This window comes from Lasioglossum baleicum, chromosome 6, assembly GCF_051020765.1.
Source record: "Lasioglossum baleicum chromosome 6, iyLasBale1, whole genome shotgun sequence".
Taxonomy (NCBI): Eukaryota; Metazoa; Arthropoda; class Insecta; order Hymenoptera; family Halictidae; genus Lasioglossum; species Lasioglossum baleicum.
In genome coordinates, this window is record NC_134934.1 from 7408134 (window position 1) to 7433028 (window position 24895).

The following is a 24895-nucleotide window of genomic DNA, read 5'->3' on the forward strand; positions in this document are numbered from 1 at the left end:
AGATTGCAGAGTGGTATAGTGTTGATGATTGATTAATTTGAATAGTTATTTATCGATTTGTTTAATAATTAAGTTATTCAATAGTTATGGAGCTTCGTTAATATATACTTGGAGATGATTAATCTACAAGAGAATACATTGTTAAGGATAGGTAATAACGTAAACATTTAAGATTCAGCGGTTTCTAAACAGTTCGTGTTTAAGTAAATATGTAAATAAGTAAACATTGTAATTTATATATTCTGTTAATATTTAACAGTTATAATATAGATGTAAGAAGAATTTATTTTTCGCCGCGAAATTCACGTGTTGCGAATGCAGACAGGCGCGAGGCAAGAAACGCGAATTTTTTAAATTGACGTAACATGGACGCCATTGTTGGCGCTTCTTTGGTGTCCTCTGGTCCTATGCAGGTAAGTAAATATACGCATGCTTTCTGTATACATAGATCCTAATCAATTTCATCATAATTCTTATATCAATTAAATTATGTATAATTAGATATTTAATGATTAATGGTAACGATTAAAATATTTATAACAATTGACAAATACAACTGAAATACTTCATATATTAATTGTAACGAACGATTAACGAGTATTCTCGAAATATTCGATTATTAATTGCAATTAACGATTAGTTAGTACTATTGAAAGATATGATTATTAATTGTAATTAACAATTAACGAGTGCAGTTTAGATAATTGATTATCAATAATTGCAATATAATATTTTCAATTGACAATCAAATTATATATTATAGTTGCAAAGTGATACGTCTGCTTTATCATTAGACTGCGGATCTTTGTGCAAAATAAAAATGTTTTCTTGCATTTTTTAAATCTTTTACTGTTTTATATTTCACCTAACCAATTTCTTCATAAATGCATTAAGATCCGCACTCTAGGTATCATTATTACTAATACAATTTATATTTTTCAGGTAGAAGTTCTACTTATCTCTTCTACTGCTCAGACAAATGCTCCAAAAATGGTCAATCCTTTAAGGAATCCCTAACAACACATTGCAGGTATTCATCTTAATTTTTCAAATCTCGGCCTATAAAAATGTGAAAAAAACTTTTCTATCTGCAGGATGACAGGGTCTTTAAAAATTGCTAATTTGCATGAAGATGCGCAGTCTAATCGGTACCGTGTCGTTGTGGCTACCGATTGTAAATCATTGTTATCGTTGAAATAGGGTATCGCAGGAGCGACGGACGTCGTGAACGGCCCCAGCACCAGGAGTCGACGGCGGGTGACGATGTTTTCTGGCCGGCTAGTAGCGGTGACATGGGCAGGAGAACAGAGTCGGTGTGATGAGGTCATCGTATGGTTTTTTAGCGGCGGCGGCAGTCGCGACGCGGAGCGCCCGAACGCCGGCTGCTACGTCGAATCCTGCGGCGGGGTCATGCTTGCCATGTGCGAATCCGCGACCTGTAATCTGTCACGAGTCGCGAGTGCAACGTGTCCTCCTGGTCGTAAGGTGTCGGCGGGATCCTTACTCGAGCTACTTGGTCCATCTACTACCGGCAATTAGGCCTGGGCCCGTTTCAATTTACCGGTTCGACGGTTGATCACCGTCGGCGCACACCGTTGATCACCGGTGAGGAGGCTTCTCGCCGGGCCCGAGAGAGTGCCTGGTTTTCGAATCGACTCGTGATTTCTACCCGGTTAGACGGATGACCGATTTAAAAGGCGACGCGGTCAACTACGCTCTTAAACCTGTTTCTACTCCCCCTCGGACATGGAACACGTCGAGTTTTCGAGTAGCTGGCTGCCGTGGTATCTGCCCGTGGTATCTTTCGGTCCCCGGAGTCCTTTCTAGCATCCGTCTTGCATGGAAATCTATCCGCGTGAACCGGTGGCCCGCGCGAGCCCAGTATCTCCGATTCGAGCGGCCTTGTTGCGTCGACTATACCGTGTGCAGTTATTAAAAATATTATAAAACACTGTGCAACGCATGCCCCATAACGAGAGGGAGTAGGACGTACAGACAAACCCCGCTGTAACACGTTGACCACGCTAACACGTTGAATGCCGCGCGAATTTCGCGTTCACTTATTTCTTTCATAGAAGGGATCATTATTAGTTGCTGTATAATAAAGGTCTCACCTCACACTATAATCTCGTTCATTTCGGCAGTAATAAATTGATGTGTCATTATTCTTATGAAAACATTTTTAAGGAATACAATGGTGCCGGTCACAGGTAACCACGTACGGCATGTATGAAAGCATGTACAGAGTGGGGCATTTAAAACAGGTCGGCCAAATATCTCGTTTGCTATTGATGATAGAAAAAAAGTGTGCCAGATGAAAGTTGGTTGCACGAGGTTTATAAACTGGTGCATTAATTTTTTATAGGTGTATGTGGAGAGGCAATGTAAAGGTCAACTCTGTTTTTTAAACGGAGTGATGTGTTTTGATCTGTTGTTTGTGTTTGCATTCTGATAAGACGTTCCTAGGCTAATATGATGACCTACATTGTGAAGGTCGTGCTAGGTCGCTCAAGGTCAACTTGTAAGAGATAGTAGTTATATATAGAAATTTATTTCTCCTTTTGATACACTTGTTAGCAATTGAGTTCTTTTTCTATTTTTACTATTTTGCAATTCACCTACTTGAATCGCAAATGAAACGCAAACCTACTCTCATAAATGCATAGAGTCTAGTCGTAATAGTACGAAGAAAATATTCTTGGAATCAGCAACATCGACTAGAAATGAACAAAATCTCTTCTGTCAATTCGAGTTAGACTAGTGTCAGATCAGTGTAGGGCTGCAAAGGGTTCAATGCTCAACCCTGTATAAGAATTAACACTTTATATACCAGAAACCTATGAACCCATTTCATTATAACCACGAGTGCGGCTCGTGATATAAGTTTCGTATAAAGTTTATTAAATGTTACTAATTTCTTTTAAACTGGAATAAAATTCTATTTTGTCAATATGTAGAGCCATTAGGGAATGCATAGGCATCCAGAAGATACCAATTTTCTTTTTCTCCTGGGGGATAACGAACGACAAAGAAATTCGAATCACTTTGGCCGTAAAATATAATCGTGGCACAAGGGGTTAATAGAGGTAAATAGAAAATCTTCTTTCACGTTCAGTGTTAAGTGACTTGCTACAATGAAGTACTCGCGGCTAGTTAGCAAGAGTTTGAAATTGCGTGCGAAACCGTCATGCGTCAGGTTCTGCGGATCTGGAGAGGAAGGGGCAGCTACTCTCTGAAGGATAGCACGTGTTTCCAGGGTGGCCACGTGAGCGCAAGCGCGAAACCTAGAGGCTCGTTCGCCGAGTGTTCAAATCTCTTATCGGGCAGGCCGCGAAGCGTGGTTCTCCACGAGACGTAGTCCAGAGTGAACGTTAGTTGGTTCTCGTATGTCGTCGTCGACGCGATGCCACCGGATCCACGGAGTATCGAATTCAAGCTCGCTCGCTCGGGAATCGATAATCAGTCGCCGAAAGGACCTTGAGATCGTTCGCGATCGATCAAGGATCGCGGGAACCTTGACGAACCTCGCCTCCTCCATTGGTGGCGTATTATTATCTCGCGGCCTCGCGCCGCGTCTACGATTCGTTCCGGCGCTTTCGGCGCAATCACGGGGTTTCGATGCTCGACGATACTGTAAGAACGAACGAGACCTTTTTGTTTCGAAAGTCGACGCGCGCGCGCGCGCACGTGCCCGTGCCTTCCTTTCTTTTTCTTCGTCGAGCTGTCGTTTCCTCTATCACAGCTCGCGATTCTGTAAAACCCGGCGCGAACAGTAGTCGACACGTTGTCTGCCACGTTGATCATGTGCGGGAGACACGATTCGATAAGAACTCATTTTTCTTGCGTACGTTTGCGTCGATCGAATTTGATTACGATTTTATATTTGCTTTGAAAGCGTTGGAGGTGTAATCGCACGGTGACAAAGTTCAAGTTTGCAGTTCTGATATTATGGTCGACCAAAATTAGTTTGATTTTAGAGGTGGTCGGTTAGCAGATATGTAACATGTTAGAAGCATATGTTCTTCTTTTTCGGAGCAGGAAAAAACTCTTCAACAACCTGTCCTATAATATCGACTCAGATTGTGACGAATGGACTGCAGATCTTTAGAAAAATAAAAATTGTCCGTGTCGACTGCAAGAGGCTGAAGCCAGATAAACATTTCATTCGTACTTCCATAAGCTTAACAAGCTGAAAATAGTAGATTAACCTTTTCACTGTTTTGAATTGCACCTACTCATTTTTAAACTCACTAATTGTAAATTGAAAAATGTAAAATTCGTAATAGCTTCGTAAACCTAGTGTTAAATATTGTCGAAAGACTAACATAATTAGGATATTGTGACTCGCGATATATTATAGCACCCAAGGGTTAAGGGTAGTTCTACAGAGTTTCCGAATATTAGCATAAACGTGTGACAAGATTGTTAATCGCGGGACACGTTGTAATTGCGTTTCCAGGGCCGGAGAATCTACTCGGGTTGACAACTCCAAATAGCACTTGGGTCGTTTTACGGAAAGGATAACATTGGAGATTGTGACTAGATATTATAGGACCTAGGGGTTAAAGGTAGTCCTATAGAATTTCCGATAATAGCATAAACGTGTGACAAGATCGTTAATCGCGGGACGCGTTTGAATTTGTTTTCCAGGGCCGAAAGATCCGCTCGGGTTTACTACAACCCCCAATAACACTCAGATAGTTCTGTGGTGTTTTGATCGGGTCGGATGAGATCAAGGTTCGATCGTTCGGAGCAGGGGGTAAGGTGCGAACACGTGCTCGACCTCCCGATCGAATTCGAGGGATCGGAAAAGGCACGCGAATCGTTTCCAGTTGTCGCGCGGACGTGGACGAGGATGCGTCGAGGCGGCTCGTAGCTGCTCGGACCCGGTTTCAAACAGTTTTCACGTGTTCCGTGCGAACGTGGTCGCGTTTCCCGCGTGCCACCCGCGTGCCCGAGGCTCGTCGGGCACCTCGGCACCCAGAACACAAGGCTGTGAAAAAAGTGACGGGACTCTCGAGCCAGTGACAGTTCCGTCGAAGATGAACGGTGTACAGCGGATGCCCACCGACGCGTTCGACGTAAAAGTGAGTTTTGCAATCCTAGTCTATTCAACTTCCATTCAATTACACAATTACAGTACCTGCCGGAGAGTCCGGCCGATGCGCCTGTGCGGATTTTTATCCCACATTGTGTTCCACAATGTTCATTCTCTCGTATCGTTAAAATAACAGACTGAGAAGATTGATCATTTTGTAGTAATTTATCATTCGATTTCACGCTGTCATCGTTCGGAAACAATTAAGCACATAATATAAACTGCAATTTAAGATAGTAGATCAAAAATATTTAAGACTGTCAAAAGAAAGAAACTTGAATATTTTTGTTTTGCATAAAGATCTGCAGACTAATCATTATCGTAGTCTTCGGAAGTTTCTTTATACTCTGCGATTTTTCTGCTCGGTGATAAGTGTATTCTCAGCGATTCTTCCTTGTGCCGCAAACGGGTTAAACATCCAAGCATACAAATGACTAAATTTGCGCATACCGTCGCCGTCGATCGAGCGGCAGGTCTCGAGAATCGTTCTAATTAGCTGTCGGCGAGAAATAAGACAGCGCCGACACGACAGTCGTTTTACGCGCGCGTCTCGATTTATAAGGTTATCGTCGCTCGGCGACGTAAATCGAGACAACGAAGGCTGTTTAAAAAAGCATCGTTTGACATGTGTACACGTAATCATGTCGACCTTGGCCCGCGTAACCCAGTACATAAGTCGTCCTTGAACGGGGTCGTTACTTCTCGCAGAACCGAACGATCGTCGTATACTTACAGTTCCTATCGTTGTGTCTACCATGCCTCTCGGGCTCTCCCGATTGCGCCTATCCGTGGCCCCGATAGCCGTTTTCCCGCGGCAAACACATTTTCCCCGCAATGCGGCTCGTCCTCACGGAAGCCACTCTCTTTTTTCGGCTGCAAACACCGATATCGATCGACTCCACTGGCAGAACACACCGATTTTCTTGGGACCTTCTCAAGTGACACGCGATAAGCGATCGCTTTCGCGCGAAAAAAACTTCTGACGCTCGAATCACACACTCCGGTACCTGCCATTTCGATTCGACCTTACATTTTCTGGTCTCCATCCTTCAAGTTCGTCCTTATAGAGCATCCCCCGCGGATTTTGAGGAAAAATAAACATTTCTCCGCGTGCATTGTAAAAAAGGGGCCAAATCAAATTGTCATTCTTTCTTTAACCATTTCGACAAGATTAAAACGATACATTTTTCAACCTATTTCAACTCGAACATTAATTTTCGTCAGAAAAGAACTTGTTTCCAAAATTTCATCCAATTCTGAGCGTGGACGTTATCGGAAACTTCGCAAACATTTCTTCCGACCCAGAATAATTCTATTCTATGCATATGATTTTTTTTTAATTTTATAGATATTAAATGTTCCGTAATTTATTCAATAGAAACATATAATAATGTAAACAATATCTTTTCAATAATGGTACAGCAATTTTTAGCGGTGCTTAATTTGCATCTACTCATTTTTGTCACAAATCCATGAAATCCGCGGCCTATTTAATATCGCTAGGTAGATAACTATTTTATTCTGCAAGGTATTTGACTAAATCGGACTCAGGGCCATAGTTCTCAATCGATACTATACACCTTATACACCTGCAAGTATGTTTCTTTCTTGAATTGTGCACCCGGGGATTCAATCTTATGTGATGGTCGAAATTATGCTAGTTTTACTGGCGATTGTGTTGGGAAGGTTTTTAATGCAGGATGTAATCCATTGGGGACGAAACGGAATGTCCTCGGATCTCGTTACCAAGAGGACATCGATCGCGGCTGGATTTATACCGTGCAACCTCGCGTGCCGATCCTCCTAGCGGTGAACTTTTGCTAGAGCCCGTGGCTTCCGTGTCGCCTTTCCCCATGTAACTTTTCTACGATGACCACGAAACTGTTCACCAAAAACAAGCCTCCATCTGCGGTCAACAAAAACTTCTGAAAAATTGCCTTTAGCGCCCACCAACAGCGAGTCGGATTCGTAAATCTTTCAGATTAATCCTCGTAAATTATTTTAATCCATTTCGATATATGGAGAGACTCATTTATTGTAACACAAAAATGATCCGTGTGGTTAAATTAGTCATTTATTGATTAGAAATATTGAACTTTCATCATGCGGCTAGATGTGCGATAAATTATTATCTAATAATCATCCTATTGTAGGCGATTCTTTGAACGTAGGCGATGCAGAGTGTTTTTGTTCATCACTGAATTTATAATCGACGTTTTGGGAAATTAAATTAAGACACCCTGCGTCGAGTTGTAGGCGATTCTTTAAAAACCAAAGTTGAATCCTACTTTTCCAGCTATCGATATTTTAGAGGAATACGGTCATTGTTTTTTCAGAAATAATGAATGACGAAGTTCTAAGACAATTTGTAACACAAGGGGTTGAAAGTTTTGGGGGATTGAAAGTTTGAGGATCGTCTAGCGTTGAGACTTTTGTGAGTTTGTTGCCAGGTTCTTCTCTCGACGCTAATTCTATCCTGTTAAGCTCTCTTTAGAGAGGAGCGAGAGGGAGAGAGACGCGTCGCGATGTACATAATTGAACGTTGCATGAACATCCAAATCCGCCTCCGTTCGTGGAGACTCATGGTAAAGGAGAGAGAGTCGACAAACGACAATGACAACAACGACGACGACGATAAGGGAAACACGAATACACCGGTGTCTGTCACCGCAGACGGGGTTCACCCACTTTCCCGTCTCTCGTGTTGGTCATCGGGAGAGCATTAATATTAGGTTAGCGCATGTAAAACGTCTCGCGTGACACATTAACCACGTGCTTTCGAACGGCGCGGATTTAATTAAGATCGTTTCCAAACGGTGCGGCACACAGTCCTCCACGATCTCGGTCCTTCATCTTTGAATCGGGTAACAAAAAATCTCTGCAACCTGGAATTCTCTGAACTGCGTCAAGACTTGCAAAATCTAAAAGATTTACGAGAGGAGACACGTATATTATTTGAATTTAGAAATTCCTTGATTGACTAAATTAATGTAACTCGTAATCATTAGACTGCGAACCTTTCTGCATTTATGACAAAATTCGTTGGCTGAAATATAAAACAGTGAAAGATCAGAAAAATTTCAAGAACATTGTAATATTGATTTTAACGTAACAAAATCAGGGGATAAAATCAATTTTCGTTTTACTTCTGCTTTCCTCGATCAATGCAGACAATTTTTATTTTGTATAAAAATCCGCAGTCTAGAGTAATCACGTTGAAATATTGTTACTTGAGCATAGACGTTCTATTTGTCAAATGTAGTTACAAATGTTTTGATTGGGCTGTGGATCTTATGCAAAATAAAAATCGTTCGCATTAATCGCAAACCATAAGAGCCCAATAGGAATATATTCCTTTTGTTAATGATTTCATTAGGTCGTGAAAAATATCAATAAAATCCGCAATCTAGTGATGACTGTGTTCAATGTATTGTTCACGTTAGTTCTTCTTTTATTTAAGTTTATCCAGACCTCTAAGTGAGGTTCATACAGCTGCACGTAATTTACATTATGTACGCGGCTCGAATGACATTGTTTATCATATCTGGTTATGATTCCTTCGAAAAGGGAAAAATACGCAAATAAGCCCGAATGTTGGGATTTGGGATGCGAAAATATATCGGCTCTGAGGGGTCCGCGTTAATTGATCGACCTGGTAGTAAATAAGTGGGGCTAAAGAGGGGGATCGTCATACCCTTCTTTTGTCTATTTCCATAGTTTATCAACGTGTTTATTATTGTGGCGTGTTAGCATTCGGCAAGGGACAGGCAAGTCAGGCAGACAGGCGCGCGTTTGCGTGTACGTGCGCGTCGAACATAACGTGCAATTAGGTGTCTTAACACCGAGGCCGGTGCACCGAGGTAACGCGATACCTGTGCCAGCCTATGGCAATGCGACTCCATCGAGGCGGAGGTTGATTCGAGCTGGCTGACACGCTAGATCCTCGACTTTGAACCCCTTAACGTTCCACTTGATTCCAGCGGGCGTAGGATTTATGAATTTCTAAGACTTTTAAGACTTCGTCGAAGCTTATTCCACTTGATTACCAAGTTCAAGTTGATGCTATCGTACTTCCTGCACGTGTGAGCCGGTACAAGTCCCTGCTTTATAATAATCTTATTTATTGATAAATAGACTGCGGATCTTTATGCATTTGTAGCAAAATTTAGTATTGGGTTGGAAAGAGAGTTCGTTGCATTTTCAAATTAAGAATCGAAGATAAAATTAAGCTATTTATTCATATGCTTATTCAATAACACGAGAAGTTACCTCGAAAGTGGCAAAAAGTAATAGAACAGAATGGAAAATATGCTATTGAATAAATCTACGAATAAATATCTGAATTTTAGCTTTCAATTTTAATTTACAAACGTTACGAACTTTCGTTTTCAATCCAATAGATGAAATTCAAAATTGTGTTGGAAAATTTTTTAAATTAAAGATGTCAATATATGATTTCTTCTCTATTGAAATCATTAAGGGAAGAAATAACATTCAATTTAGTTTCCATCCCTTGGAATCGATGCAGACAATTATTATTTTGCATTACGATCCGCAGTCTATTGATAAAAATAGAGTGGCATTGCTCTTTATTTAAATTTAGATATAACACACTGACCGACTGAAAATTATATTAAAATACCATTAAGTGAAAATGAAATGAATTTATTTTAAATACATCATTCGTGGAAGAGCCGCACTCAAGTAGCGTGTGGCTCGCGAGTCGTAGTTTGACGACCACGGGTATAGCTGATAGTTGCTCGCCGAAGGAAAAATTGAACGTGTCCTTTGCGAGTTTCACCTTACAGCTGGTTCTCGGAGAGTTTTTCGTGCAGCTCTCCGCTAGCACTCTGAATACTCTCTCGTAATTCGTTGGTTAAAGGAACTAGTTCAGATTTACGGGGCGTTTAATCAGTTTAGAGATTCTCACGCATCCGGTGAGATCAAGCGGCATTTCCGGAAGGTTAATCGCACGCCGGCGAAATTCTCCCAGACCCATGGTGTCTGGCAGAAGCTTTGAACGGTGTTGTAGCACACGGTGTCGGTCGCGGATTAAGGTTTCGCCCGTGTAGTGGAATTTGCGAGTTGCGCGTAAAACGAGGATGCGACGCGACGTGTCTCGGATGCGAATCAGAAGAAAAAAAGAAGAAGAAGCAGAAGAAGGAGGAGGAGAAAAGGAAGAAGAAGAAGGCCTAGTCCAATGTCTCCGAAATGCTATTTACGCAGACCGGTTGGACGATAACATTACCCCTAGGGAGGAAGTTGGCGTAACCGATATAAATAGCGTTGACGAACGCCGTGCAATCTCGTAACGCGATCGCCTCGCGATTTCTCGCGCTTTTCGCCGTCGCTCTGGTCGCTCTGTCACGGGTCGAGAGCTGCTCTAACTTTCGAGACGCTCGACCGCTTCGTCGATCCTTCGACCGACTATAGAAAACCTCCTGTCGATCTCTATAATCAACAGGATATTTTTCAGGGACGCTAATCGACCAGGAAGCGAAAAATTACGGTGACTCACTGATCATACAGCTCGGAGCGGTGCGAGTTCGAGGATCCCCTCGAAAAATGCTTTTCGGTACATCGTTCGCGACTGTGGATCTTCGTGAATTAATTTTTTAGAATTACAGAGACAAGTTGTTGGCATATGCACCGTCTGATACCATTTAATTTTGATCTATAATAGTTTCTTACATGTATTTCCAACCGTCTATGACGGCCTGTAAGTACATACGTTCAGAAAATTATTCGTTGACTATTAAACTTAGGACATATGAAGTTAGTACATATTTAGTACAAACTTAGTACATATTTTCTTTCGATTTATGATACAGGATATAGAGGCCATTCTATCGAAAGAAGTCAAGGTGACCTTGAAATCTTCGAAACGTCTTCACCTACATAACAAATGTTAGCATCAACATATTTTCCCCTCTATACCATGCAAGTTTTATACACATGGTATTCCCGTATTATTATAAATAACGGAAGTATTCAAGGTACTCGAATTCATAACATATGTAAATCTCTGCAAGGATTTATTGAATGGAAGAGAGTCAGCTGATTCACAGTAAAACCGAATTTCCTGACGTCTCCTCCGGTTTCCGGTTTTCAATCTGCGATTTCCTCGGCCGGTTCCGGTTTCGCGGGTATATCTCGACGGATACGCGATTGTCGTCTGCGGCGTCGGCGTGGTCGCTAATTAAATTGGCGCGGCGAAGGATCTCGTTTCAATATTTCGCTTAGACGAGACTCGATCAGGCCGGCCAGCAAGGTCCCCCGTTATTAAGATGCAATAAACCAGTCGCGCGTGCGGCCACGCTCGAAGGCTGGCCGCCTCTATCTTTTAAAGTTCGAGTGAAAGCTGCGGAAACCCATTCGCCGGGGCTCCTTTTTCCTTTCCACGGCTCTGCTCCCCCCCTCCCCTTCCCCGTTCCGTTACGTTCGTTCGTTTTCCTTTTTTCCACGATCGAACTTCAGTTTCGCGTTACCGAGTCTCGAGGACTTTCACGAGGCCTCCCGGTCGTGTGTGCTTGCGATCGAACGACGACAGCTACGTGACTGAAATCGAAGATCGAGACGCACGGATCTGTCGATCGTTACGCGAACCGCACCGTGGAACTTCGTTTGTCTGCTCGCGGCCGTTTATGGGCCATTCCGGGCGCGTTTTGTGCGCTCCTCCGCGTCGAAACAATTGTTTAGAAAGATTCCGGAAAGGCACCCACACGGTGTAGTATCTTTCCAATAAAACTTCAATGTTTCACAGGAAAAATGCACTTTGTTCAGTGCCGATATCTGTAATTTTGTTCGAGTTATAATTTTTCGAAAGAAACTTGGTTCTACATGTAGACATTCTGCAATTCTCAAATATTTGTTCGTGGCCATGGAAAAAATTATTTCGAACAATTTCACAATTGCCGGTTGATGTCTAGTATTTTTTAAATGAAACCTCAATGTTCCACACGTAAATAGCGCTTTCTCCGGTGCCAAACATCTGTAATATTGTTCGAGTTACAATTTTCCAAAAGAAAGTTCGTTCTACATCTGCAGTTAGATTTCTCAAACGCTTGCTCGTGGGTGTGGAAAAAATGATTTCAAACAATTTCACAATTGTGTTGTAATGTTTAGTATTTTTTAAGTGAAACTTATATGTTTCACCCGTAAAATCCACTTTGTCCAATGCTGATATCTGTGTTATTGTTCGAGTCACAATTTCTCAAAGGACAGTTTGATGTTACTATCCGAACAAGTAGGTTGAGGATCCACAAGAGAATAATTTCTCGTATCAATTGTTCAAAATAGGGGTTAAAACCTAGCACTCTAAGCAGTTCTTGACGCTATCAGAGACTTCACTATCTATAGAGCGAAACTCATAAACGTTGTTCCAAGAAGTAGGAATTAAAAATGCATATACTTTGATCGCATTAGGAATCGCATGAGAAACATCTCCGCAGAGTTCGAAGATTCAATACACCTAGCAAAGATCGTCTTTTAATTACATCTAGAACAATTAAAAAAATTCCCGTCATTCCTGCTACTTGAAACGGAGCTGGTGTTCTGGTTCGGAAATCGATGCCTCGGACTGGTCCGGCTCGGTTTCCGCGTTCTGGTCGCCTAAACTAGGCTCGCTCGTTAAAAAGAAAGGGCCATTGTTGCCTGACGAAATTGCGGTCGTAAAACGCGCGATCGATCACCGGTCTCCGCGGAAGACAGGGTGCTATTAATCTTATTTCGCAAGCAAGCGAGCACAAGCAGACAGACAGACAGGCTGCAAAGATCGCGGGCCACTGCGCCGCGGCGTATTTAAGTGAACGGGACTCATTTGCCGCAATTAGATCAACTATTATCATTGGACGGGTCGGGTCGTAAACCGGGAGGTCGCGCTCGCGTTTTCTGCGGTCCTCCGCGATCTTTTAATTCCCGACGATCTCCGTAAAGTATCCTATGCCGCGACGGCCAATAACTCGCTGCGAGTCGTTTCTCGAACACGGTCTCTCTGGTTAACGTTTACAGCCGCGAACAGAAGCGGTTTTACGATCTACGCCGGTGTCCATTTTTGGTGGCGAATTCTGATCGAACGTGTATCGACAGTGGATTCGTCGTTTCGAAACGCCGCCGACGGTGATCGAACGGGGGCCACACAGTGTCGCGGATCTTGTATACCAGAGGAATCGTGCCAATGTTGCGCGTCGTGTTTTCATTTACGGCTAAACGAGTCCTCCGACGAGACCAACATGGTTAACTAGCTTGTGTTGACTAGAGAATCGTCGCGTTTCACCGGATCGCAAGAGATATACGATCCCCGGTCTCTCGAAGATCCGAGAATCTCTGCGGTTTTAGCATCAATTATTACGGCACTCGACCGGGACACGCGATCCAGGCTCCTTGGAAACGCCAGAACAACCAGACGACACTTAACTGTAAAATAATCGTCACGATCTGGCGAATGCTTCAATTCATAAATTCAGGACCAAATGTAACTGCTTCAGTCCACGTACACTGTTTCTTTACGTTCGATATTTTTTTATTACCACGCTTATATTAGCTTGTCGAGTTGTCGTTGTTGTTGTTCTATGCGTCAAATCTTGTAATCGAATTTTAAAGCACTTCCCGATGAGCTAGACAGTTGAAACTTTAAACATAGCTCAGAACTGGATGACAATGCAATATTAAAAAACAAATCTAAAAGAAACTGTGCGTTCTGGAGAAAAAATTTTTAATATTAACCGTCACACCTCGTCGCGCGACACTCGGTAGTACGTCATCGCGTTCAGCGATCCCTACTCCACTACGCGTTCCCACTCCGACTTAAGAAATTTACTTGTTCATTTCGTACGAGTGAGACTGTATACAGTGAATCACGGTAATATTTGAACACTTTGGAAAGGACGATAACTTTTTCAATATCGGATCATACGACTCGAAAATTTTTTGAGAAGTTAAAGCAATTAGTTTACTACAAGACGTGAAAAAATGTTTGAAAAAATTGCAATTGGTCGGAATTACATAGAAAATACTAGGAGTTGTTTTTTTTACAACTTTTTGATGTGGGCCTATATCGAAAATTTCAAAAATAAATTTTGAACGTATTCTGAAAATTTCATCCGAATTGGTCAACGTTGCAATAAACTATAAACGCCTAAAGATGGTAAAAATTACATTTTTCACGATTTTCAGCGTATAACCGAAATAAATCTAATGCCTGTAGTTTTGTTCTCATCTGCATCTAATTGACACAGATTTACAAAATGTATTTTTTAAATTTTCGATATCGGCTCGCATAAAAAAGTTGTAAACTACAACTGCTATTATTTCCTTTGTAATTCCGACTAATTGAACATTTTTAAAAATTTCTTTTTCACGTCACGTGGTAAATTAATTGTTCCAACTTCACTAAAAATGTCCAAGTCGTATGATCCGATATTAAAGAAGTTATGGTACTTTTAAAAGTGTCCGAATATTACTGCGGTTTCCAGTAACTCCAACAATTTGAAAATAATCAATCGGAGACCGGTCGTTTGACTGGTGTCGGCAATGTTAAACAGAGAAAACTACTGATCATTGTGCAGAAAATGTCAGAGCACAGAGATTGATCTATTGCAACGAAAAGCATTGAATCGGCGCAGGCTTCCGCGGTTTAAATATCGTCGATCGCGGCAGGTGGGTGGACAAGAGAGCGTGCATCTGTACATGACAATACTTTCATCCGTTCGACTAGCGCATTATTGTGTTTCCAAGCTAATCACAGGGACTTGTACAACGCTCCGCCGGCAATCGTGGATTCCATATGCGGAGCAGAGAGCGCGGCTGAATGCAATAAAGCGTCTAAAATCGATGATCCGTGCGCCGGGAGCGCGCGAGAGAGACTGGTCCATTGAAGTTTCCACCGTTAAAACGGTGGCGTGGGCTTGATTGCGATCCCGTTGCCGTTTCGCGGGACTGCAAAGCGTCCGCGATAATAGAATTTCTCGTAGCATTCGGCTCGTTTCGCCCGGCGAGGTCGCTGATGTATTAGAAGGCAGCCAGCGGAGACAGAGGAGACGAAGGAGAATCGATGGCGACACAGACTTCTCTCTCGATCTCTCTTTCTCCCTTTCTGGCATCTGTGGGACTTCTGTGGGTGGCTACACGTGTACCCGTTATCGAACAGATTTCAATTAGCGGCGACGATCGACCGAAGTAATTGCCGGTAATAAAACAACCTTCTGGCTCCCTCTGTCTTCCAATCGGCGGCGTTCCGGTTTTTTACCGCCGCCAGCCGACAACGTTCCGCGTCGATTTATACCGTTAATGATTTTTCGAGAGAACAGACCGGCGTCCATTCGCCGGAAACCGCTGCGAGAATGATGAAGACACGGTCCTGATACCGGAAAATGGTCCTCGACTTCTTTAAGGATGCGATCACAGTGGATCCGATGTCAGACGATTCGGCCGACGTCCGGCACATCGGTGTATGAGACCCTCCTAGTATCGGCCGATGTCGGCCGACAGGACGGCCGACGCGCGATGCTATTGTATATTTCGGTGCAGCGTTCGCTTCAAATAATCTTCATGTCCCCAATTTTAAATCTGTATTTTTAAAAACGGACCTGTAAAGAGGACACTTGGGGCTGTATTATAATTTTTTTCAATCTTATATTTTCTGGTGCCCCCCATGATAATAAATTTTAAAATTATTTAAAACGATTGTAACAGTTTAAAACAACTGCAGCATCTTATATGTATATTCGTTATAAGCACCCAAAACTCATTTTCATCGGTTTGGTTAGTTCGGCCGTTATAGTTTAATGAAAAACGTTTGTCATCCTATATCACACGTCTGTAAAACCATAAATTTTCAAGATTTTAAAAAATCCTTTGAGGTACGTTCATATATTACTAAATACTGCAACATATTCAGAACGAAATTCGAAACAGTAGTCCCATTTCGCATGGAATGATTCATGTGTATTAATTATGTATATCGATTATACATATGTTGGACGAAGTCAGATCTACTGTGTTTGCTGCCTGACCCGTGCCCTGCCGCGTGCACCGAGAACGCGTGAACCGAGGGGCTACTGAATACCAATTTATTCAGTCTGAAATGAATCGTAGAGTAAGGTGAAAAATTTCTTACCACGTAACCAATATTAACCAGTGAACTGCGTTCGACATGTGTACACGTCAATCCAAATCTCTATTACGGTGAAATAACAATAATCTGTTCAAGAATGAATTGTTAATTTTTTATCAAGCAAAAATGTAATCCTTCCTCGTTTTTCGTAAAATTCATAATAGGACCATTTGCTCTGCGTTCGACGTGTATACTCGCCATTGCTCGATTTTAATTCCGCACTGTATGGGGGATTTTTAGAACTAAATTCCGCAGTTAAGAGGTTAATTATTAAGGACTCCGGTCGTTTGTACGAATAAAATAATCAAGATCTCGGGTGTAACACACTAAAATAACAAAAGTTAATTCGATGAAGTTTATACGTAGCAAAAATGTATAGAAAAGAAGCAAGAAATTTTCTCGTTGGAGACCTCTCTTTCTCGAAAAAATTGTGTGCGAAAGATCGCGAAGCGCGGGTTAGGGCAGACAAGAAGTGGAAATGGTGAGCCGTGATCAGACGCGTGGATCGATGTATGTAACATCTGTACACGCAAGAAGTAGAAACGGTAAACCATGAACAAACCGGTCTCGTAAACTTTCAAATTAATTTTCTTAGAAAACAAAGCCTCGAGAGAAGACCTCTTGCAAAAATATCATGGACAAAGTCACGGATATAACATGGATAAAATTGCAAAAATATCAGGGGAAAAATTGCGAATATAATGCGGACAGAATTTCGAAAATAAGCTGGATACAATCGGTAGAAACATCGTGGAGAAAATATTGCAAATATGACGCAAATACTGCAAAAATATTCTGGGCAAAATTGTGAACACAACGTGGACAAACTTGCACGTATATCGCGGACAAACTAGGGCTAAATGATTGAGTCCTCGCGTTTTCGAACTCCATCCTGCAAGTCCTCTTAGGGTGAAAACAAAATATATAAAAAGAACTTTTTAAAAACCACGCTTATATTAAAATGCACTAAAAAGGAGAAAATAATTTCTTTAGGCATTAGTGACTATAAACAAAAGCGTGGAGCGCTAAACTATATTGACGTAATCTTCGTGGGCGCTCTACGCTTTTATTTATAGTTATAGTTTATTATATATTTTTTAATTATCTACTTTAAAAGTAAATAATAAGAAATAGTAAGATATACATAGAAACGTAAGATATGGAAATACGCGAGATAGAATGAGGGGATGATTCCGAGAGACGTCTCTTGATGGAGTCCGAAATTATGCGAAATGGAACTGAATGAACGGAACACCACAACCACATTGAGCTCCTTCGATGTGAAATGGGCCAGTGGAGTGGGGATGAGCCGGAGTGGGAACGCGTAGTGGAGTAGGGAGCGCTGGCGCGCGAAGTGGGGATCGCTGAACGCGATGACGTACTACCGAGCGTCGCACGGCGAGGTGTGACGGTTAATATAAAAATTTTTTTTCTCCTAGATGCACAGTTTTTTTTAAAATTTGTTTTTTTAATATTGCATTGTCATCCAGTTCTGAGCTATGTTTAAAGTTTCAAGTCTCTAGTTCATCGGGAAGTGGTTTAAAATTCGATTACAAGATTTGACGCATACAACGACACCGACAACATCGACAACTCGGCAAGCTAATATAAGCGTGGTAATAAATAAGCGTGGTAAAAATGAGGGGCTCTGCAGAACGGCGCGTGTTGCGGAAATTCGAAAGGTGGTGTTCGCGGTATAGTTCATGTGGCTGTCGTCACTCGGGATCCATCGGGAGTCGCGTGACTCCCTCGGGAAGCTTATCTAACGCTCGCGGAGGAATCATAATGCGACGCGGAGTTACGTCGTCGGGTTCGCGACAACGCCAATCCCACGAGACGCGTTCATAAACGGACAAGATGGATGACTGTCGCGTTTCAGGAGTGGCCGGTTAATGCATTCGAACGTGTTGCAAATAGCCGGCACTGTTGGCTTATCGAGGAGAGAAAGAGAGAGAGAGAGAGAGAGAGAGAGAGGCGGAGATATTTTTTTATTAGCACAATTCCTGATTAATTCGTGCATCGACAGCGAACGGGATTCCGTAAATTGTGTGTTATCCGCTTGATAATGCTTGCAATTATCAGCGACGCAGTATCTGTTATCTGATCACGTATCGAACCGATATCTCCGTTTTTTCGACGGTCGAATGTCGGCCAATGAAATCCCGCCACCATTACCGGCGATTAAATCTGAAAGCTTTATGTAAATTTTTGATTCAGGATCAGTGTGATCATTTGTCTATCAAAGGACCACATACTTGCGATTAGGCTGCGCATTCTCATGCAAATCCAAATTTTTATAAATCCTTTTATAGTAGCATGTTGTAATAATTTCTTTCGGGGGAGTTTCTTGTGATCGAAGTGGGAGAGAAATGTTGGGAACACTTGAGTACCGGAAGACTTAATCCTCGTAACAGTCTTGCAAAAACGCATGCCGGGTCCACGAGGACCCAGACTCATTTCACTTTTGCTTGTGCAATTATTTCCGGACAAAATTCTTACCGTCCAGATTATTTATTCTTCTGGAGTAATTTAGAAGTACATTTTCTATACGCTACAGAGCATTGGATCGGAACGAACGCAACAGCTTATGACGATGATTAATAGTTTTTGTAACGACGGTGCTATGTCTACAAGAAGCTGGATAATTTTCTTTTCAATAATAATCTCAGAAGTTGCCAGGTCACTCGAAATAAATTGTTCAAGCAACGCTAAGTATCCAAGACGAAGTGCGAGACCTCATTACTAAACCCGTTCCCCTGAATTTCACGAACTCGTACAAAACGCCATGAAGACATAAACACTTACCGCCCAATTATAATTAACAAATGACCGGCAGTTGTAAATTCATCTCCGTTATCGAACAAATCGGCAGCGCAGAAGCAGCAAGAAAACATCCTGAAATTTCGCAAACAGTAGACCATTATGCACAGAATCTCTGCAGCCCGTTAACGATCAGTAGCATTCTAATTGCGAGCGCCGGCAACGTAAACCCGCGTTTCCCGTTCGCTCGTGGGATTCGGAGCGAATTGAATGACTGGCCGGATTGTCCGACTCATTTATAATTTCATGGTCCAACGAGTCGTTTTACAATCCTTTCTTTGACCGTCTAGGCTCGGCTGACCGCGTGCACTCGCCGTTCGCGATTTAGGGGAAAATCGTAACTCGTGACGCCGCGCCATTGCGGAATTGCCCCTCGTAAAACTCGCAATATCAACTGATAGCTGTGGAGCGCGCTCGTCGTTTCTCGGCCTTCGCGAATGGTGGCGTGCATGTTCAGGTTTGGAACAAAAATTTACTCCATTTTCCAAAAAAAGAACATTCTTCGAAGTTCCGTCTAAAAATGTGCGAAGATGAACATTCTGTAGGTATCATTTTTCAGCCAGAAAAATTACTGTCGAGATGTCCATCCCTTTTAAGACATGCAACGAGATCAAAAAGGGATCTTTGCAATAAGAACAAACATTTACAGATGAATAGTTTCAACTCGAAAATTAAACATTTCTTCCGACCTAAAATAATTACATTCTGTATGATTTTTTTTCTGTATGATTCTGTATGATCATTTTATGGATATGAAATTATTATACTTAAATGTTTAGTTAATTGGTTAGGTTAGATACAACATATGTATTTAACAATTTAAGTACAGCAATTTTGAGGTAACTCTGAGATTTGAGTACTGAGGGTTAAAAATGTGTAACACCCTCGCTGGCCATCTGCGTAAAATCCAGTCAAATAAATTAACACTAGAACTATACCACCGAGCACTTAACGCAATTATATTAATGAAAAATTGCATTCATTTAGATTTCATACCAGTTTTGTTTAAATATATACTTCAATAGAGATGTTTATTAAAGAAATTTCTCAGAAAACCATATTTATAATTTTAATATTTCGAAAAGAACAAATCAGAAGCAAGGCATATTGACTCATTAATAATTCATTAATGAACCAGCCATAAGAGGCTAATGTACTTTTGATGTAAGATCAAAAGGTACGATAAACACCTCGTTATTCGACGAGTTGTGGGCCTGTTTATTTAAAAGCCTGACGAGCCAAGTTTGACACCGAGACCACTATGCACGACGTTATGCGAGTCCCGGCGACGTTTACGACGCCGTTACCGCGAAAATCATGGTCTCGTGGGGCGAGAATTTCAGCGATCAGGGTTTGGACCGACAACCGTCGTCGCGTGTGCTTCGCTCGCCTAAACGTTTTCCAATAAGTATCGGGTTTCGGGCGCGATTAATTGGATCGGAACTTTCGAGATAGGGTGTCAGGCCACGGGACGGTGAACATGTTGTTCCGCGAGGTGTATAGCCACGAGTATAATCAACCACGCCCTCGGCAGACCTTATCTAGGCTGCACCCTTCGATCCTTTTCGTAACCTGGAAAGGCTGTGTGCGGCTCGCCCAGAGAGACAGGAACTAGTCCCGAGGGACGAATCGTCTTTCCGAGGGAGTGGAATTCGAATAATTGTCGTGCGACCTTGAACGAAGGACGAGAGCCTGTCCCTCCGGGAAAATCGTTTTTCCAGAGCACATGATCTCCTTTTTTCCAAGAACGCCGAGAGATTCCTCGGTTCTCTGTGACACTAAACCGCGTGCAAAATGACCCACTTCGGATTTCTTCACTTACTGTCGAAGTCATGAGCGTCGTGTGTACCCTGATCGTGTTCTTTATCTGTCCGAGAAATCAATGTTGCAATGCGCCCGAATGTGAGAAATTCGTCGAATTTCTAGATGATTGTTCCTGGATCAGCTCGAGCAATCAATCCTACTGTTGTAACGTATCTCAATAAGGGATTTTTCGGACGACTTTTGTTAGAATTTCTAGATGATCGTTTTTAGATTGGTCTGAGAAAACTATTTCTTTTTTATTTAACACAATGTTTATTTCTATTTTTTTATCAATTTTTGTTGCAATGTATCCGAGTACGAGACGATTTTTATTCGAATTTCTAGATGATCATTTTCAGATCAGCCCGAGAAATCAATTTTTGTTGGAATGTATCTGAATAAGAGACAATTTTTGTTAGAAAATTCTAGGCTTTTCATGTTCTTTGAATTGATAGACGACCATAATATAAGTGACAGGACTCGAGCTATACAGTTCAACTCAACGAAATTTAGAAAATTAGGATGGATAATCAGATTGTTTCCTTTGAAGCACCCCTAATCCCCGTCCCCGCGTCCGAACGGTTCTCCGAATAGACGTGAACAGCAGCGCCTCGGTCGTAATAGTTAATTAATGAGCATTGCGTAGCGAGGGCGACATTCCAGGGACAAGTGTAGGACAATGCAGCGTTGATCCTCGCATGGTTTCCGATCAAGGCTGAACACGTGTCGAGGGTCTAAGGAATTCGACGGTGTTCGAGGGGAGCCGGATCTAGACTCGGTTCGGAGAGTTGTCCTTCGGTTATTTAGCCTTTCCCAATGTTCCTCGATTATTTATCCGTGGAATCTGTCGTTCTCTCTCTCTCTCTCTCTCTCTCTCTCTCTCGCTGTCTCTGTCTCTCTTTGTCTCCTGTTCGCTCGCTTGTAATAGAGAAATCGGGGTCGCGGCGGCGTAACGCTTGAAACAATACTTTGAGATCTCCCTGTGGCGTGTGTTTCGCGGCCGGATTGGACCACGTGACATCGCCAACGGCCATTCGGCCTGATTTACATCCGACCACCGGGTTTTCCCTTTTTGGTGATCATCGAGCGCGGATGCATTCGGGGGAAGTGGAATGAACGCGGAGCTGCGAGCGGTACACACTGCGACACGGCCGTGGGAGACACTCGAAGAAAAAGCTTCTACGAGAACAGAGGGAACTCGGAGAACAGACGCCTTTTCATCCGGGGAGATCGCCAAGCGCTGAACCGTTCCTATCGTTCGCATAATGTTTCCGCGATCCCATGAAAATCATGCCGCCACCGATTCCGAGAACATCCGCACCGCTACGCGTCGTTTAAACTGTCCGTCGCGAGAACAGCACCGCTTCTCAGTCCCGCCGTTGAGCATTTCCATCGAAAATTTATGAGAACATCGTCGGGAAACAGCATAACACATTAACAATTCAAAACCACCGCTGATCCCCAGAGAATACTCCGCGATCGCTGAGATCCCTAACTTTTCACTTTGTTCGCGTGATATAACTGTTCGATTTTTATTTATTCAGCGTTCACTCGTTCACATAACATAGGCTTCTTTTAAAAAGGCGAAGCCTCTACTTTCACTCCCTCGAATCGTTTCTCCCTTAAAAATGTCTGTGCCAACAGACAGATCAAAATTGCAGGGTACCTTTCCACTTGACAATTTTACAGATTTCCATCTTCAAACGTTTCTACAGACCTTGAAGCATTTTTCTCGCAGATCAGATTAACCCAGATCGGAAGTTTGAAGCTTCCTCTGTCGAATCAGCTGAAAAAAATTCGTCGTACGATTTTTCCCCGTCGGTTTGTTTCAGTTTGAAGCACGCGATGCACACGGTGCTGGCGCGGTACGTAGTCGGACCGACCGTAGAAAAATTTAGGGCCGTTGCTTCTGCGGTTTTCAGTTACGCATTCTTTCCCGAGGTGTGACAACTCGATAAGTGCGACCCACGCGCTCATTGTTCTTGGGATGTGTGGTGTGGTTCGATTTTTTCCCCGTCTCCGTCGTCTCTCTCCATTAGTGAAATTTTTCGCGTCGAGTCTCGGACTCGGTGTGGTGTGCCGGGGATCGTTAGGAATCTAGGTTCTTTTCTAGGAACAGTTCGATTATGCAAGGACACGGCTATACCAGAGACGCGGCCTGACAAACACCTAGATTACAGTACGAGGGCTAAGCTGCACACCTATCCTAACCCCGAGGGATGGGTAAACTAACCCCCGTGTGCCTCTCTCTGTCAAGATATTGATCGAGAAACCTTATCGAACGGACTGTGGCATGGATTCGAAACATTTCGGCCGCACGTTTTCGACTGTAATCTCGAGGAAGACCGCTATTGGATTACACTGCAACGAGGCACGTAGGGCTGACCGTGGTTCCTGGTTGAGTCAGGGTCGTACCACTTTATTTAATAAGGGTCAATTACCCTCCGGTCAACCATGTTAGCACGCCATTGCATAATTTATGAATTATGACCGTCCTCCTCCGTATCTCTCTCCCTCTCTCTCTCTCGCTCGCTTTCTCTCTCCTTTCATCGTCGTTCGAAACACGAACGCCGCATCCTCCTAAATACTCGACAGTCTAACGCTGTCGGTAATATCTTAAAAGTTAATCCCTCCGCTCGGTGTTTCCGTCACAGTAAATCTGCTCGCCGAGATTTACGTTCGGCCGAGTGTTCGCGCTTCTATCTTTTATACGTATAACTCACACCGCACTCGGTGGACCCTTTGTGCACCCGTCCGGTGACCCGACGACTCGGTCCTTTTCCTCTCGCGATTTTTAACAGCGCTCTCACCCGCTTTTCGCCCTGCGAAACGGCTCCGGTGACGCAAACCTCGTACAGTGGGTCACCCCAATTCACCCCAATCGTGATTTTGAGGATACAGTTTATTAGTGGATATATCCAAGTACAATATTTGTACCAAGTACAATTCGATCTGTATCTGTCCTTTTTTCTATGTATGTTCACCGATCACGCCGAGATGGATGGACCAATCGGAACGAAACCTTTTGCATCTTGTAGAGTATGTCCCCGGGGTGGTCCCGCGAAAAACAAATTCTGCATTTTTTTCATTCTTTGCGGTTTTTATTGCGAATAACCAATAAGACCGAAAAACGGTGTTCTACAAATTCTGCTCGTTCCACTAAAACGTGTGATATAAAAAGATTTTATGAAAAAAATTAAACCGACTTCGAAAACACGCACTCTAAAAAAATGCACTGAAAAGTATGAAATAATTTCCATTTAATTTATGTGAATACACACGAACTTAAATACAATACAATCTTTTCGGAGGCGGCGTAAAGTTGAAAATTTTCCAAATGACAGATGTTGCTGATTATGATTTCATTGGAATATGATGAACTTGGAAATCAGTAGGTGGGAAGAGAAGATACATTAATATGCGAACGTATGTAGAAGAATTGAAGGATTTTCGTGATTTCCAGTGTCGAAAATTTTCAATTTTGCGCCGCCTCCGAAAAGATTGTATTGTATTCAAGTTCGTGTGTATTCACATAAATTAAATGGAAATTATTTCATACTTTTTAGTGCATTTTTTCGAAGTCGGTTTAATTTTTGTTTATACCTGTTAAGAACCATACAGTGACTCCCACTAATATATTCGGACACTCTTAAAAAGACGACTGAGAACTTCGACTTTTGGGAAGTTAGTTGGGAAGTTTCCCACTGTGCCTCGGCGAACAGTTCGCACAGTTTCCAGGTTTCGTAGTTATAGACTCTCGCTCACCTAGTTTCAATTTATCTTCAAAATTTGATGGACGTTCTCGCTGATGAACACTGTAATCGCTGGACTGCGTTACTGATTAAAACAGTATCGATCAAATAATACGAGAGATGAACGAAACGGATTCATTAAAACAGTAGGAATCTGATAATACTAGCGATGATCAGAAAGCACGAGTTACATTAAGAGGAAAATCGTTCATCTCAGATTTTTGGTGCGGAATTCTGCACGAAGGGTTTGTAAATCCCGCGTTCCTCTCTATAGCTCAGTAATCTTCCTTCTTCTACGATTCCTATTAT

The 24895-nt window shown here is 42.5% G+C and overlaps 1 protein-coding gene across 2 annotated transcripts in view; it reads left to right on the top strand.

Moving 5' to 3' along the window:
* The first annotated feature begins 3079 nt into the window (after nucleotides 1-3079).
* Lmpt (four and a half LIM domains protein limpet) overlaps nucleotides 3080-24895 on the top strand; it is a 155216-nt gene continuing 133400 nt past the window's right edge. Inside the window, exons 1-2 of one of the 2 annotated variants that reach the window (XM_076425215.1) lie at nucleotides 3080-4568; nucleotides 4651-5087. In XM_076425215.1, the coding sequence (XP_076281330.1) occupies nucleotides 5043-5087 (45 nt within the window). In that variant the 5' untranslated portion in view covers nucleotides 3080-4568; nucleotides 4651-5042. Of the gene's footprint in view, nucleotides 5088-24895 lie in introns of both variants that reach the window. The other variant, XM_076425216.1, reaches the window with a different exon arrangement.